The 13,116-nt window shown below is 38.5% G+C and overlaps 1 protein-coding gene across 3 annotated transcripts in view; it reads right to left on the reverse strand.

Moving 5' to 3' along the window:
• The window catches only part of LOC150085550 (choline transporter-like protein 1), a 361,536-nt gene that overhangs the window by 226,033 nt on the left and 122,387 nt on the right, over positions 1-13,116 (reverse strand). For all 3 annotated transcript variants that reach the window (XM_090373336.1, XM_090373335.1, XM_090373334.1), the window contains exon 2: positions 11,703-11,799. In XM_090373336.1, coding sequence (XP_090229462.1) covers positions 11,703-11,744 — 42 coding nt within the window. In that variant the 5' untranslated portion in view covers positions 11,745-11,799. The remainder of the gene's footprint in view (positions 1-11,702; positions 11,800-13,116) is intronic.

The raw sequence follows: 13,116 nt of genomic DNA on the forward strand, positions 1-13,116 counted from the left end.
CAAATTCGGTGGTTTCATAAGCCCTTTCCTTCTTGTTTGTATCATGTTCAAAGCCGACACAGCAGTGTCGGCTGTGATATTTGTCCTCAGCGCGGCTGAATAAGGGTGAGGGCGCTATTGCATTTGGTTTCCTCTGTCTTCCATGTAAGCGTCAAGTTTGGCTTGCGTTCTCTCTAGTTCGACGTGCTCACGCATCAGTATAGTTTCCAGCTTAGTCCAAAGGATTTCAATGTTCCCCTGACAGCCGTAGTGATCCTGTTGTTATTATCTTTCATGATGTTCTCCAGTTTGGTTCTTAACGCCATGATCTGATCTATCACAGATCTCTCCGGGAGAGTGAGGTCCAAGGCTGGCTTGAGTCAGTTTGTTTGGTTGGGATGTCCGCGTGGTCTGCTTGACTGTTTGTGCCATCCTGGACTTCCTTGAGCTCGCTCTGGCTTCTTGTTTTGCGTTCTGACTTTGTTAATTGCCGGTTTCTTGTTTTTCGTCTTGGAGTTGGAGGCAGTCCTCGTATCCTCCAAGTCCTATATCGTGATGACGTCTGTATTTGTCGGTGGTTGGGATGCATTTGGTTCCCTTACTGCAATTCTTCGCTGGAGATCGGGTTACCGAGTTTGTTCGGTTTATTGAACATTTCGATGTCTTCCCGTGTGGTTGTTAAGAATGAAGGCTTTTGGTGAAAACCGCAGGTCTGTAGATGAATTTGAGGCTGAATAGTCCTGCAGCGAATTTTTGGGCTCCTCTTCCACGTCACGTGGGGGGGAGGGGAGCCAAATGCTAAAATGCCCTCTGAGGGACGAGGCTAATTTCTTTTAAGATTTTGTGGGGCGCTAAACACAATGGTAATATTCATTTTCGTGTAGGAGCAATAGAAATGAATCGCGTCTTCTTCCAACGAAAGTTTGTGGAGAAGGGAGTGTCACTGAACTCATGGTTTTATTGTTTAAAAAACACCTTTGTAGTCACTAAAAGTTGGGGCAGTCTTTCAGTCCAGGTTTGCACTAGTGGGGACACCCATCCCAGTCAAAAGCCAGATATGAGCGTTGCCACCGCGTTATATCGGCGCCTCTCTGTGCCCCTGTTGTCAGCCACATAGTGACCAGTGCAGTCTGATAACAAAGGATACAGATAATAACGTTGATATCGGGCTAAAAACCCAATAGAACAATCAAAGTTCCTCACCATGGGAATCCTCTGATGAACGTCTTCAAGGGAGAACACGTTGTATAACATAAACTAAGCTTAAATCACATTCTTTTTAAGGCAAAATCGCGGAGCGATAAAATGTGCGTCTGTTTACTAAGACAGCCCTAATGGTGATCAACTTAAGGAATAGTGAAATTCGCGTTTTCATTTTCATTAAAGGTTCTCCATTACTGTAATTAATGAAATTTGTTACAAAATAAAACACAAATTTAAACGCAACTTCAAAATGTAACTTTAAATAGCAGATTAACCTTTTGGCAAATGCTATTTGTTTCAGATTAGTGCAATAAGGCAGATCTCCGTGAATGCAATTTTTTTTCTATTGTGAGCGATAGCACATTGCAGTAACCAAGTAGTTTAAATTCTGTAAGCCACAAAAACACGTGAAAGGGCGAGACAGTTCTCCCAGATTCTAATCATTTCAGCAAGGTGAAATATTATTAGCCATCGAAGAGTCCATTCTTAAAAACCATTCAAATAAAATTGGTGATTTGAGAATACTGAGGGTAGAGTGTATAAGGATATAAGGGTGTACCCGCTGCTTACGGTTCTTGAAAACAAGTTTGCTGATCTCAGTTGTATGGTTCATCAAGGATGTGCTCTGGATCGAATTTAGAAACGGAAAAGAATTAACATTCATGCGCAGTGGAGAATGACAATTTTAGCCTGTTTCTTTTTGACGCGTGACACAGTAGTGTGGTATTGGGATACTAATAGGTTTTAAGAAAGTTTCAATAAAGTATGATAAGAAAGTTATAAAAAGCTTTTCATATTCTGTTGATTGCATATTAAGAAATTGTATAAATGGGCTATTTAGTTAATTTAGTCAACTAAGTTTTACATTAAAGAACTCTTTACAGTAAAACCTCGCTTTAATGGATTACAGAGATAAGGACGGTTCGCTGAATCCGCTTATCCTTTATACTTTTTTTTTTTTAATTTGCTTATCTTTTAAACTTGAAAGAAATATGTACAGTTGCTGATGTTGCAAAATGTTGTGAAAAAGTACTTCACTGTGAAATAATAAATAAAAAAACATTAAAACATTACGTTATACTGTATTTTACTGCACTTATGTTAAAATGTTATGGAGTAAAGATTGAAATTTTGTCGTGTCGTTTAGGAACTCCAGTTCTGACTAAAATTTATTGAGAGTCTGAAAAGTTCTCGATTACTGTTGTTGGAGTTTCAGCTGACTGCCTGCTGATGTTTGACAAGCTTGGCAGCCTGATGGATGGAGATGGTGAGGAAAATCTCTGGCACTCTGTTTTATTGAAAATATAAATGGTGTTTATTTAAAACATAAATATTTTAATCGATGGTGAATACCATCAATCTGTTTAAAATATGAAAGATGTTAAAGTGAAACGGAAAATGTGTGTGTTTTATTTTTCTTTGTATGTGAGAAAGAACTCATTGTCTTTTATGGAACCTGATTGTTTCCATAATTTGTAAGTTTTTTTTGGGGGGGGGAGAGGTTGTTGTTGTTATTTGGTTTTTAGGAGCGTTAGCAACTAAGGCCATACTAAGGCCATATTGCTCCGGGATATGCGGTGGTCATTCCCTAACCTTCCCGCATCCTCCGTATTTGGTGGTGACGGGCTCGAACCCCGGTCTAATCAAGAAGCGTGTGCTATGCACTGCTGCTCCTTCCCACCTGGCTACGGAGACGCGGGGGGGGAAAGGAGTGAAGGGGAGGACTAGGAATTCAGTTGCAGAATCCACCACACCCTGATGTAATGTTAACACTCCTTGATGATGCTATGATATTTAGCTATTTTGTTATGAGATCCACTGCAGGATCTCCTGGACAGTTTATAAAGCGTATTCCACGAGACGTTTTTTTGCTGCCATCAGGTTTATTAACGTTCAGCAATTTTGAGAGAAACCTTTTTATACTTCATATATGGGACATTGAAATTGGGAGTCAGTACGGGTACAAAGAAGACAATCGGCTCGTAGCCTGAAATGAACGCAGTCTCAGGCTTAGAATAGGACTTATAATAATGGGTGGAAGTCAGAATTAAATCGAGTCTATTCTGCAGTCTGGTTGGTTGATCGTTTATTAAATTTAGGCCGGCAGAGGCTGGTCTAAAATTAATTGATTGCTGAGTTAGCCCGAATTGTGTGGCAGGCTGACGTGTGCAGCCGATTTCACCCATCGTATTACAGAGTTGATTGTTTTCTCACCTGGACCAGGCGCCGACCGGGCGAGCCGAGTGGGTAAAGTACCTGCCCGGCAACCCAAAGGTCGCGGGTTCGATTCCCGCCTCGGGCTTGGATCAAAGTACTGCAAAAACCTTGCGAGGTGCAATATGGCCACAGAAGCCGATGCGCCAACAACTACCAAATCACCTGGACCAGGCAGGATGTAAATTACTTCTAGTCATCAGTGAGGCATTTACCTTAATTGTGACAAGGAAGGCTTCAGACATTTAGGTCTGGCTAGAAGTAGAGTGCAAAAATAGCGCTTTTACATTTTCAGTAAGCATAGCTACACCTTTCTCTGTAGTATGAGAAAGATGGGAAAAAGACCGTATGCTCCGCAGCTGCTGCACACACACACACACACACACACTCACTTCTTGCACTTTCAAGCGAAGTTTCTGTGTTGCAAATTGTTTGCCATTTCTGAAATGAGGATTTTCTCTAGGGTATTCGGTTACGACTTAAGAATGGGCAGGCAGGGTATATTTCTGTTAGAATTAGCACTCCTAGATCATCCCTGGTAGTAAACTGTTACGCTTTACTACTCAGCATATATTGAGTGGCCACTTTATTAGGTACGCCTACCGAAGTGCTAGTAGGTCCCATTTAGCCATTAGTTGTATCAAGGACTTTATAATAATAATAATAAGATTCTTTATTAACATAAATTTTTATACAATAATGATTCCGTACACAGAAATCCAGAGGAATCTTACAATTTGTTGTTTATACAAGTGATTTTGTTTTATATAAAAAAAAAAAAAATATATATATATATATATATGTATATATAATAATAATAATAATAATAATAATAATAACTATATAATAATTAATAGATCAAAGCAAAGATGATAATCAGAATGTAAAATGAATGAAGTAGTAATTACAGCGAAAACGGACTACAAGATGCGCAGAACATGAAATGACATCGGCTAGCTAAGATCGGCACTTACACAAATGTCCTTTACAAACAGCAAGATGGGCCAAGATGCCATCGCGATATGCCTTGTCTATAGTCCACAGGTCGATGTCGATGTTGAGCGAGTTGAGAGTGTCCAGAGTCACATTAGGGAAGTGTCTCCTGAAATTCTGTAACCGCTGGAGCCTTGAGCACAGGGAGGGAGTACTACGGAGATGTCTGCCTGGCAAACGCCAACCAACCGTGTTCCAGATGTTGATGTGATCCTGCTTAGCTGAGCACAGATGAAGGAATGACTTTATTTTTAGCACATGGGCTCTGTGGATTATGGGCGTATATTGCAGGTTGCAGCAGAGAGTAGATTTAGATGTTGTGTAGATCTGGTGCGACCACAAGTTGGCCCACTTCAGCACCCAGAATTCGAGGCCCCATAGTTTCCTGAGGCTGGTGGGTGGTGCCGCCGACCAAACTTCCACGGCATAGGAAAGTACACTACAGAAGTAAGTTGCGAGGTATTTCTTGATTATTTGCTTATTGTGCGTTTTGCACAGATCAATTTTCATTCCCCAGAATGCTCTCAGGGCTTTGGAATACTGAGCTTGGATTTGTTTTTTATAGGTGAGGTTGGCATCAAGGATTACTCCTAGGAATTTGACGCTGTCTGTGGGAGTCAGGACCTTTCCTGCCAATTCCGGAAGTAGAGAAGATGCAGTATCAATAGAAGTCATTCGACTTGGCGTAAAGATGAGATAGTTTGACTTCTCTGGATTGACTGACAGGCCAAAAAATTTAGCATACTTATAGAATGTATTTAGGTAGCTGTTTACAGATTCAGAGGCGGTTTGTCTTTCTTGTGCATCACCAACATGGCGTTTGCATGGCAAGTAGCAAACAATATCATCAGCATACGATAGGAAGGCTGGAATTTGATCCATTAGTGGAACGAATATTGCTGCAAATAACAAGGCTGAGAGACAACCACCTTGTGGGATCCCGACTTCGACGCTTTTAGTGACTGTAATGCCATCACCTTTGAAGTGAAGCATTCTCCTAGATAGCAAATTATTGAGGATCTCGAGCATATTTCCGGATATCCCGTAGAATCTTTCAAGTAAGGCAAGAAGGGGTGTTATCTGGACTGAGTCGAAAGCAGCTTTCATGTCCAGAAAAATGGTGTGAAGATCTTCGTTGTCATTCCAGGCCTGAAGTATTTTCTGTGATAATGACTGTAGGCAGGTTACGGTAGATCTATTAGGCATGGCATAATGGGTATGTTCTGGCCTATGCGCAAAGATTGCGAGTGCTACATCATTAAATGCCTCGAGAAGGCCACTTCTCGAGGCATTTCAGGAAGGGAGAGGCAATTGATATTGGCCTGAAGTCAGCCGGTCTTTTCGCATGAGGCTTTTTCGGAACTGCCACGACTCTGTATGATAACCAGCTTGAAGGTACCTGTGCAAATTTGAGAACTTTGTTGTAGAGTTGAGTGAGCTCTTTGCTGATGAAATAAGAAGCAATTTTTAGACTAAAAAGAGGTATTGCGTCAATTCCTATGGTGGACTTGTCAGGTAGAGAATTTATTATTTTTATTAGTTGTTCTTCGGAAATTTCTGTATTACTAGTAGGTGAAGAAATGTTAAACGCTTCGTTCCAAGGAAATGCTTCGGACTCACGGTGATCTCGCTTAATACGGAGCACATGCTCACACCATTCCTGGACATCAAAAGATAGAGGGGTGCAAGTATGACTAGTGGACCACACACGTTTTCCCCTGGATAGCCGGCCATTCATGAAATTGTCAATAGAAAATTGTTTCCTCTTCTGGAAATCCATCCTTGCTTTGGAAAATTTGGTGTATGACTCTTGTGATAAGGTGTCGAAAGCGTGCCACTCCATGTAACCCTGCAACCATCCAATTTTTTGAAAGTTCGATGGTATCAGTTCTTCACTCCGAAAAACCTGTTCCACTTCATCCCATAAGTGTTCAGTTGGACTGAGATCTGGTTGGGAAGGCTACTGCAGCAGGCTGAATTTACCCTCATGTTCCCAGAACTACTTCTGTACAATTCTAGTCTTGGGATATGGTGCATTATCCTGTTTGAAGAACGCATTCGCATATCGATGCACTGCAGCTGCTGAAGGAATAAAGGATGCGCGTTGTCGAAAGCAATTTCCAGATAACGTGTAGCATCCAAATGTTGCTCCACTATAGTCAAAGCACCAACGTGTGCCTCGAAAACACCGCATCAACACCATTAAACTACCCTCACCAGCCTGCATTGTTGACACCTGGCAAGATGGATCCATGGACTCAAGTTGTCTCCATTTTCTGATCCTCCCATAAGCGTGAGACAGCAGGAACCGGGACTCTTTAGACTAAGCAACATTTTTCTAATCCTTCACTCCCCAGTGTTAGTGTTCCTGAAAAGGAAACACAACAGGGTGTGTTTTGCCCCAAGATGTGGATATTGCCATGCGTTGACAGCTCTCTTGGACTAAGCTTGATCTACAATCTGGTAAACATCTGGTGCATCCATTCGACGGGAAAGGAATTGAGCAAGGGTGACAACGTTTCTGTCTTTTAGAATCTGTTTCCATGAGGTCATGTTGAGCGTTGCAACTTCGAGCATTGGACTGACTTCGAGGTGGCAGAGAGATTTTTGATAGCTCTATTAATCGATCTGATGACCCCGTATTCTGTGGCAAGGAATTTCCTAACGTACGATTAGGGAGCGAATGACCAAATGGCAGACGTGTAGAAAACAACCGTGATATGGCATCTTTGTATATACACTAGACCACCAGTTTTGTGTTGGTTAAACCCAACAGCTTTTGTCGAATGCTCCATAATTTCGCAAAGGCATTTGCTTTTAGAGCAATGAAATGGCTACACACAACTAACTATTGTTTTTAGGCCACCGGAATAATTAAATTCATCTGCCGTGCTGTGTGTCTTATGTCTGTTAATTGCGTGTGTTCTATGGTCGATTTGTCTGTTTGCTGGAGAAAACCCCAGTTTCTGGGGAAAAAAACCTTGCTATCTACGCCTGAGACCAACTAACTCAGCCACGGAGTGAAAAAAAGCCCATTAAAGTTCCTCGCGTCATCGACAGGATTTGAACCTTGCCTTTTCCACCCGGTGTGGGGAGGACGGTGACGATACCACTGTGCTACCCGCGCAGACTAATGGCTACACACATAGTGTGCATAGTATTAGGGTCAGGCGCCCCCTGTGGTTTTCCATATCTGCGCCATATGTACACTGTGAAGAAATACAGAACTACTGTAAATGCCAGAAAAGTGTTCTGTGTTGACGTAGTATTGTGTCGGGTTCTGTTGGGTGTCCTGGCATTTGGCCGCAGGGTTCCTGGTGGAACCCCACGTTGCCCGCACACACCGCTAGGAGGTAGCCAGGATGCCCATTATTCGCTGGCTAGTCTCTTCAGGATCCCCTAAGCTTCCTGACAGAGACCAATGGCTACACACAGGTTACTGTACAAGTTATTAAGTCTTGCCAACCTCCGGCAAAGCTTGACTTCTCGCTTCAACCAGCTGTTTCCGACCACAGGATCGCCGTTGACTGTATGGTATTTGATTATTGGATCAATGTCGATATACCCGAGACACAACCATCATGAAAACCTTGACAGGATTGCAGTTTCCCAGGCACACTCATACCGGCGCATCTGGCATCAAATGCCGTGCGATGTTCAAAGTCACTTGCCCACCTTTATATCGCATGGTATGAACACTAATCCATATCATGAAAAGTTAGGCGTACTTAGTAAAATGGCCACTCATTGTAGAATATAGTAAATTTATTGCTATTTTCTAAGATATATAATATTAATTATAGGATGAAATGTAATGAGGATGAAGGAAATTTTTAATATAAATAAAATGGCTGTATAACGAACCATGATATTATTTTTTAGATTGTACTGTTCTCGTGATTACAATAATGATTTTGTATATCACGTACACTTTATCTCCAGGTAGTTATTTGTTGCGTTATGTACGTCGTCTTTTCCTCCTGTAAGAATGCATGATCCACCATTGCAGTTGCGCAAACTGCGGAAAATCACTGCGAAAATAAAATATGAAAATTGATAAGAGTATGATAAGTGACCGTGAAAATTGCCTCCTCCGTGCTTCACATTATCCAGTTCCATGGACGGGATATGGAAAACGAATAAATAATATTATCTTTCTTCGAGTCTCTTTGGAATTCTGATTCTCTACGCATCTGAGATATCGTTTTAAATCTGTGCCAGTTTTGAATTAAGGAAATATGTGTCTTCTGATTTGTTTATAGTCCCAGAAATGACTCAGGCAGAAAAGGGTAGAGATAGGATTCCTCGCGTGATTTAGAGTTTTTCAGTCTGCGCTGTTTGTAAATCATCAATTTTACTAACATTTATAGACTATATTAGAGGAAAAAGTGGTCCCCCGTATTTATATATAAGATTTCATTTATAAACCACAATATTTAAGTTGTTTCCTCCCTCCCCCGGGGGGAGTAGAACGACTTAATACACTTGAGAATATACTTTGTTAGACTTTTTTTTTTTATCAGAAAAATAAAAAAATAATAATTTTATTGCATTCTGCACTAATCAAAAGGAAGAAAAAGAAGAAGAAAAAAAAAAAAAACAATAGAAATAAATGAACAGAATAAATTTTCTACGTAAAAGTAGCGACTTTGACTTCCTCCCCCCTCCAAAGGAAAAATCTTGAGGCACGCATATCTATCACTATCACACCTGCAAAAATTCGTGTTAAAATGTTATCGATCCCGTATACTCGCAGTTCCTTTGTCTAACTTCCGTTGTTTTAACACTTTTATTGTGATTGCTGTTTTTTTCCTTTTAATCTTCACATGCTAGCGTGGTGATTTAAAAATTAAATTAAATTAAAATTTAATTAATTTTAATTAATAAATGTTACAGTTTAGTTCCTTTGTCTAACTTCCCTTGTTTTCATGCTTTTATTGTGATTGCTGTTTTTTTCACTTTTAACCTTCATATGTTAGCGTGATTTAAAAATTAAATTTAATTAAAAAATTATTTTTTTTTTTCAATTTTAATTTAATTAATAAATGTTACAATTTAATTTACTTAAATTAAATTAAATTAAATTAAAAATAAAAAAGTGGTTTCTGTCAAGTCGGATGGACGCCACAGAATTTTTTTTTTTTTTTTTTAAATCTGGAAATAAAATCAACTCCTCCCGTGTGTCTTTCCCACCAGTATTATCTAACTGGTTATGCTGTATATTCTGTTTCCATTTCGATATACTGTACTATGAATTACGAGAAATTTCATTTTTTTCTGGCGTTTAACAGACTTTAGTGGGCAAAAGCGTCTACTTTTCTTTTAGGTAACTCACGTGGTGTCTTTGAGACGCCAGCGACAGTGTCTATTTAATCTTGTCGTAAAAATGCAAGACGTTCACGTTGCATCAGCCATACGAGCGTCTGAGTTTCAATCTAGGGGATGGGGGTGTAAGTGACCTTGAAAATTACAAGAACTTTATTATTATTATTATTAATTTCTTTTCTTTTTCTTTCGATATTTTTAAATTGGGTTTAGCAACTGACAATTAACACATCACCGTTTTCAATTCAATAAAAAAAAAGCTAAAAATTATTTTTTTTTTTTATCATTAAAACAAAATGGGGTGGGGGTGGTTTAAATAGACTCCATGCGAGTGTCTTGGTTAGAGTTGAGGGTGCTAGTGGGGGTGATGGCTAATGTGATACGAATGTGCTTTCCTATAACGAGTATATAGATTTAGTTCGAAAATTTTAACTAATGCCATATATATATATATATATATATATATATATATATATATATTTCCATGGATATAGCATAAAATAGAGGTGAATATCCGCAACCTACAATGTTAAATCGTCTGATGGCATTAATCTGTCCTGACCAGTAATTTTATCTGTTTTTAAATCAGTAAATATATTTTTTAAATTAATATATATATATTAATTATTATCATTTTTTAAATCCATAATAGTTTTCGGTCCGACCTCTGAAATATTAATATCGCCTACTCGAGTAAAACATAAAGGAAGTGTATTTTTATGAAATAATTAATTTTGAAATACATTACAAGCGAATTTCTCAATGTTAAGAGTATTATCTCGGTGCCTTAGATTTATTTATAGTGAAGGTTGCTTTCATAATTCTGAAGCATTTCTCTCCATAGTCTCTGCTACAGTTAATTGGCAGTGTGATGTTTTTCGTGTTTCAGATTTAATTTAATATTATTACTACAATTTATTTCTTCGTCTTATTTTCTTGACAATAGTTCTATTGAGGATTGCGAAGATAACTATAACTTTATCCCTTCTTATTGTACTCTTCTCCGTGTCCACCCAGTGTTACGAAAACAATGGATACTGTCATTGCCATAGAAACGGCAGATCTAATCATTGAAACAGAAATCACTCTTGCTTCAGATACGGATAGTAGCAGCGCCATGTTTTTGTTTTCTTCTTTGTCTCACGCATAGGTATGAGGTGAGGCAAGGCAAAACAGGTCACAGGAAATACGGTCGAATGCTGCGTTTTCTGAACTCAGGGCCGTATTGTACCTAAATAAGTGGGAAATTTATTTTATCCTCCTGAATCAGCGACACACCTCACCCCCTTTGGTGATAAGGCCTTGCTGCATGCCAAACAAACGTAATTACTAGAAACAGTGAAGGTCTTCCGTACCTAGGCAACAACAGTTTCGCTAAAAGAGAGGCGAGGTGGGGGGGGACATTTACATCCAGTAAACGAGAAAAACTCAGCTCAGCACTACTATCGTCTGACCATCGGCTTCGATTTAAAAAAAAAAAAAAATATATATATATATATATATATATATATATATATATATATATATATATATATATATATATATATATTTTTTTTTTTTATATTTTTTTAAAACCAAACTTTATAAACTTGACTAAAACGTCTCTATGCACTTAAACGAATTCTAACCTACTTAATTATTATTATTATTATTATTACTAGCCATATAGTGTAAGGAAGCCTAAAGCTTATGCTGCACCAGCTAAAAAAATAAATAAATAAAAAATTTCCGAGTTACCGAGAGAGAGAGAGAGTAGAAGGGAATCACCAAGAAACAGAAGAATGGTGATATCCAGCTCAGGACTCTGGACTTGCCAAGCCCATACTCACCAGATGTGAGCCCCTGGGGTTAAAGGGCAGTGTTGACAGTCGTTTATTACATTTTGTTCTATGAATATATAGTTACGGTGCGCTTTCGTACCTCTTAAAATTTGTCACGAGTGTGCAAATTTAATCAGAGAACCACAGTTCACATAAAAACTAGAATACCTGGGTCGACTGGACTCTGGTAGCAGTTCCGCAACATCCCATCTTCAGATGCCTTCACTAGCTTCTTTCATCTTGAGGTACTGTCTGCTGATTTACACTGTAGAAACACAGAAGAAATATCATTATACCAATCAAGTTTTACTCAGTTAAAATGTCGAGCTGTTGAAATGAAAGAAATACTATCAATTTATGCGAATTATGTTTACAAAACATTTTATATTGATGTTTAAATTTAATGTTCTTGCTTATACTCCGGCTCACGATCACCAGGTCAGAGGAGTTTATAGTAAATCATGAATATAATTGTTAATCGGATTTAGCAATTAGGGTCTTGAACCACGGTCCACTCAAAGAACGTATGCTATAGCACTTTCGTTTCTGACCGCTCAGTTACATCAGGCCTAAAGTGCCCTTGAACAGAAGTGAATCTTTTGAATGAACTTGATTAAATGACCAACGGTACATTTAAATCACCATTCTGGAAAAGGGTGAACAATATAGGAACGTAAATTTCTCCTCCTCGATTATTGTTTCTGTGACAAGCAAATAGCCTTGATAGTGTAGTTAAGATTATTGCTGACACTAAGCCTACCTACTCTATTACCACTTAAATTTTCATATAGGATTTTTTAAGCTTTGCAGTTGCAATGATATGACATTCATGGGCACCGGCAGGATATTTTGCAAGGTTGTGCATGTGGGAATAATTTTTTTGTTCACCAAATTTTCGAATATATGCAATATCTTATGTTTCAATATAAGATATACAGTATTGAAACATAAGATATTGCCGGCGATCAAAAAATCTAAGATCAAAACTGTCGGCACCCATGATGCCATTATTTACTAAATATACACATTTAAGTTTTCAAGTCGAAGGAAATATTCATAATGATTTTATATTGAAAAACGGTGCAAAATATTGATTGAATGTTGTTATGAGTAGTATATATTTTTTTATACTGCGTAATTATGAATGAGTAGTTCAGTTCCATTTTTACTTATCGGACGACTGTTGTTCCTATTTATTATCTCCAATAGTTTTTATGTACTGTTTAAGATGAACTCAGAGCTTCCCTCTTAGATATTATAGAAATGTTGTCTGGCCTGCAAAGCGATTCCGTAGAAATCTTTGTGCTTATCATACTCGTAAACTAATTAAGAAGCAGCTCTGCTATCCGGTCTGTTTTAAGTAGCATTGTTTTGAGTGTACAGTATCTTCCTAACATCGGTTAGCCAGAAAAGGCCGTCGATGAAACTTAAAGCTATATTGAAGTGTTGTTATCAGACGATATTGCTCTCATTGCAATATCAGAGGAAAAGCTACAAACACTCCTCAACAAAGTGGTAACAGCCAGCCAACAGATAGACTTAACAATAAATGCCAAAAAGAACCAAAAACTATGGTCATAAA

The sequence above is a fragment of the Mastigoproctus giganteus genome, chromosome 5, assembly GCF_048544385.1.
Source record: "Mastigoproctus giganteus isolate SK-2022 chromosome 5, ASM4854438v1, whole genome shotgun sequence".
NCBI classification, from domain to species: domain Eukaryota; kingdom Metazoa; phylum Arthropoda; class Arachnida; order Uropygi; family Thelyphonidae; genus Mastigoproctus; species Mastigoproctus giganteus.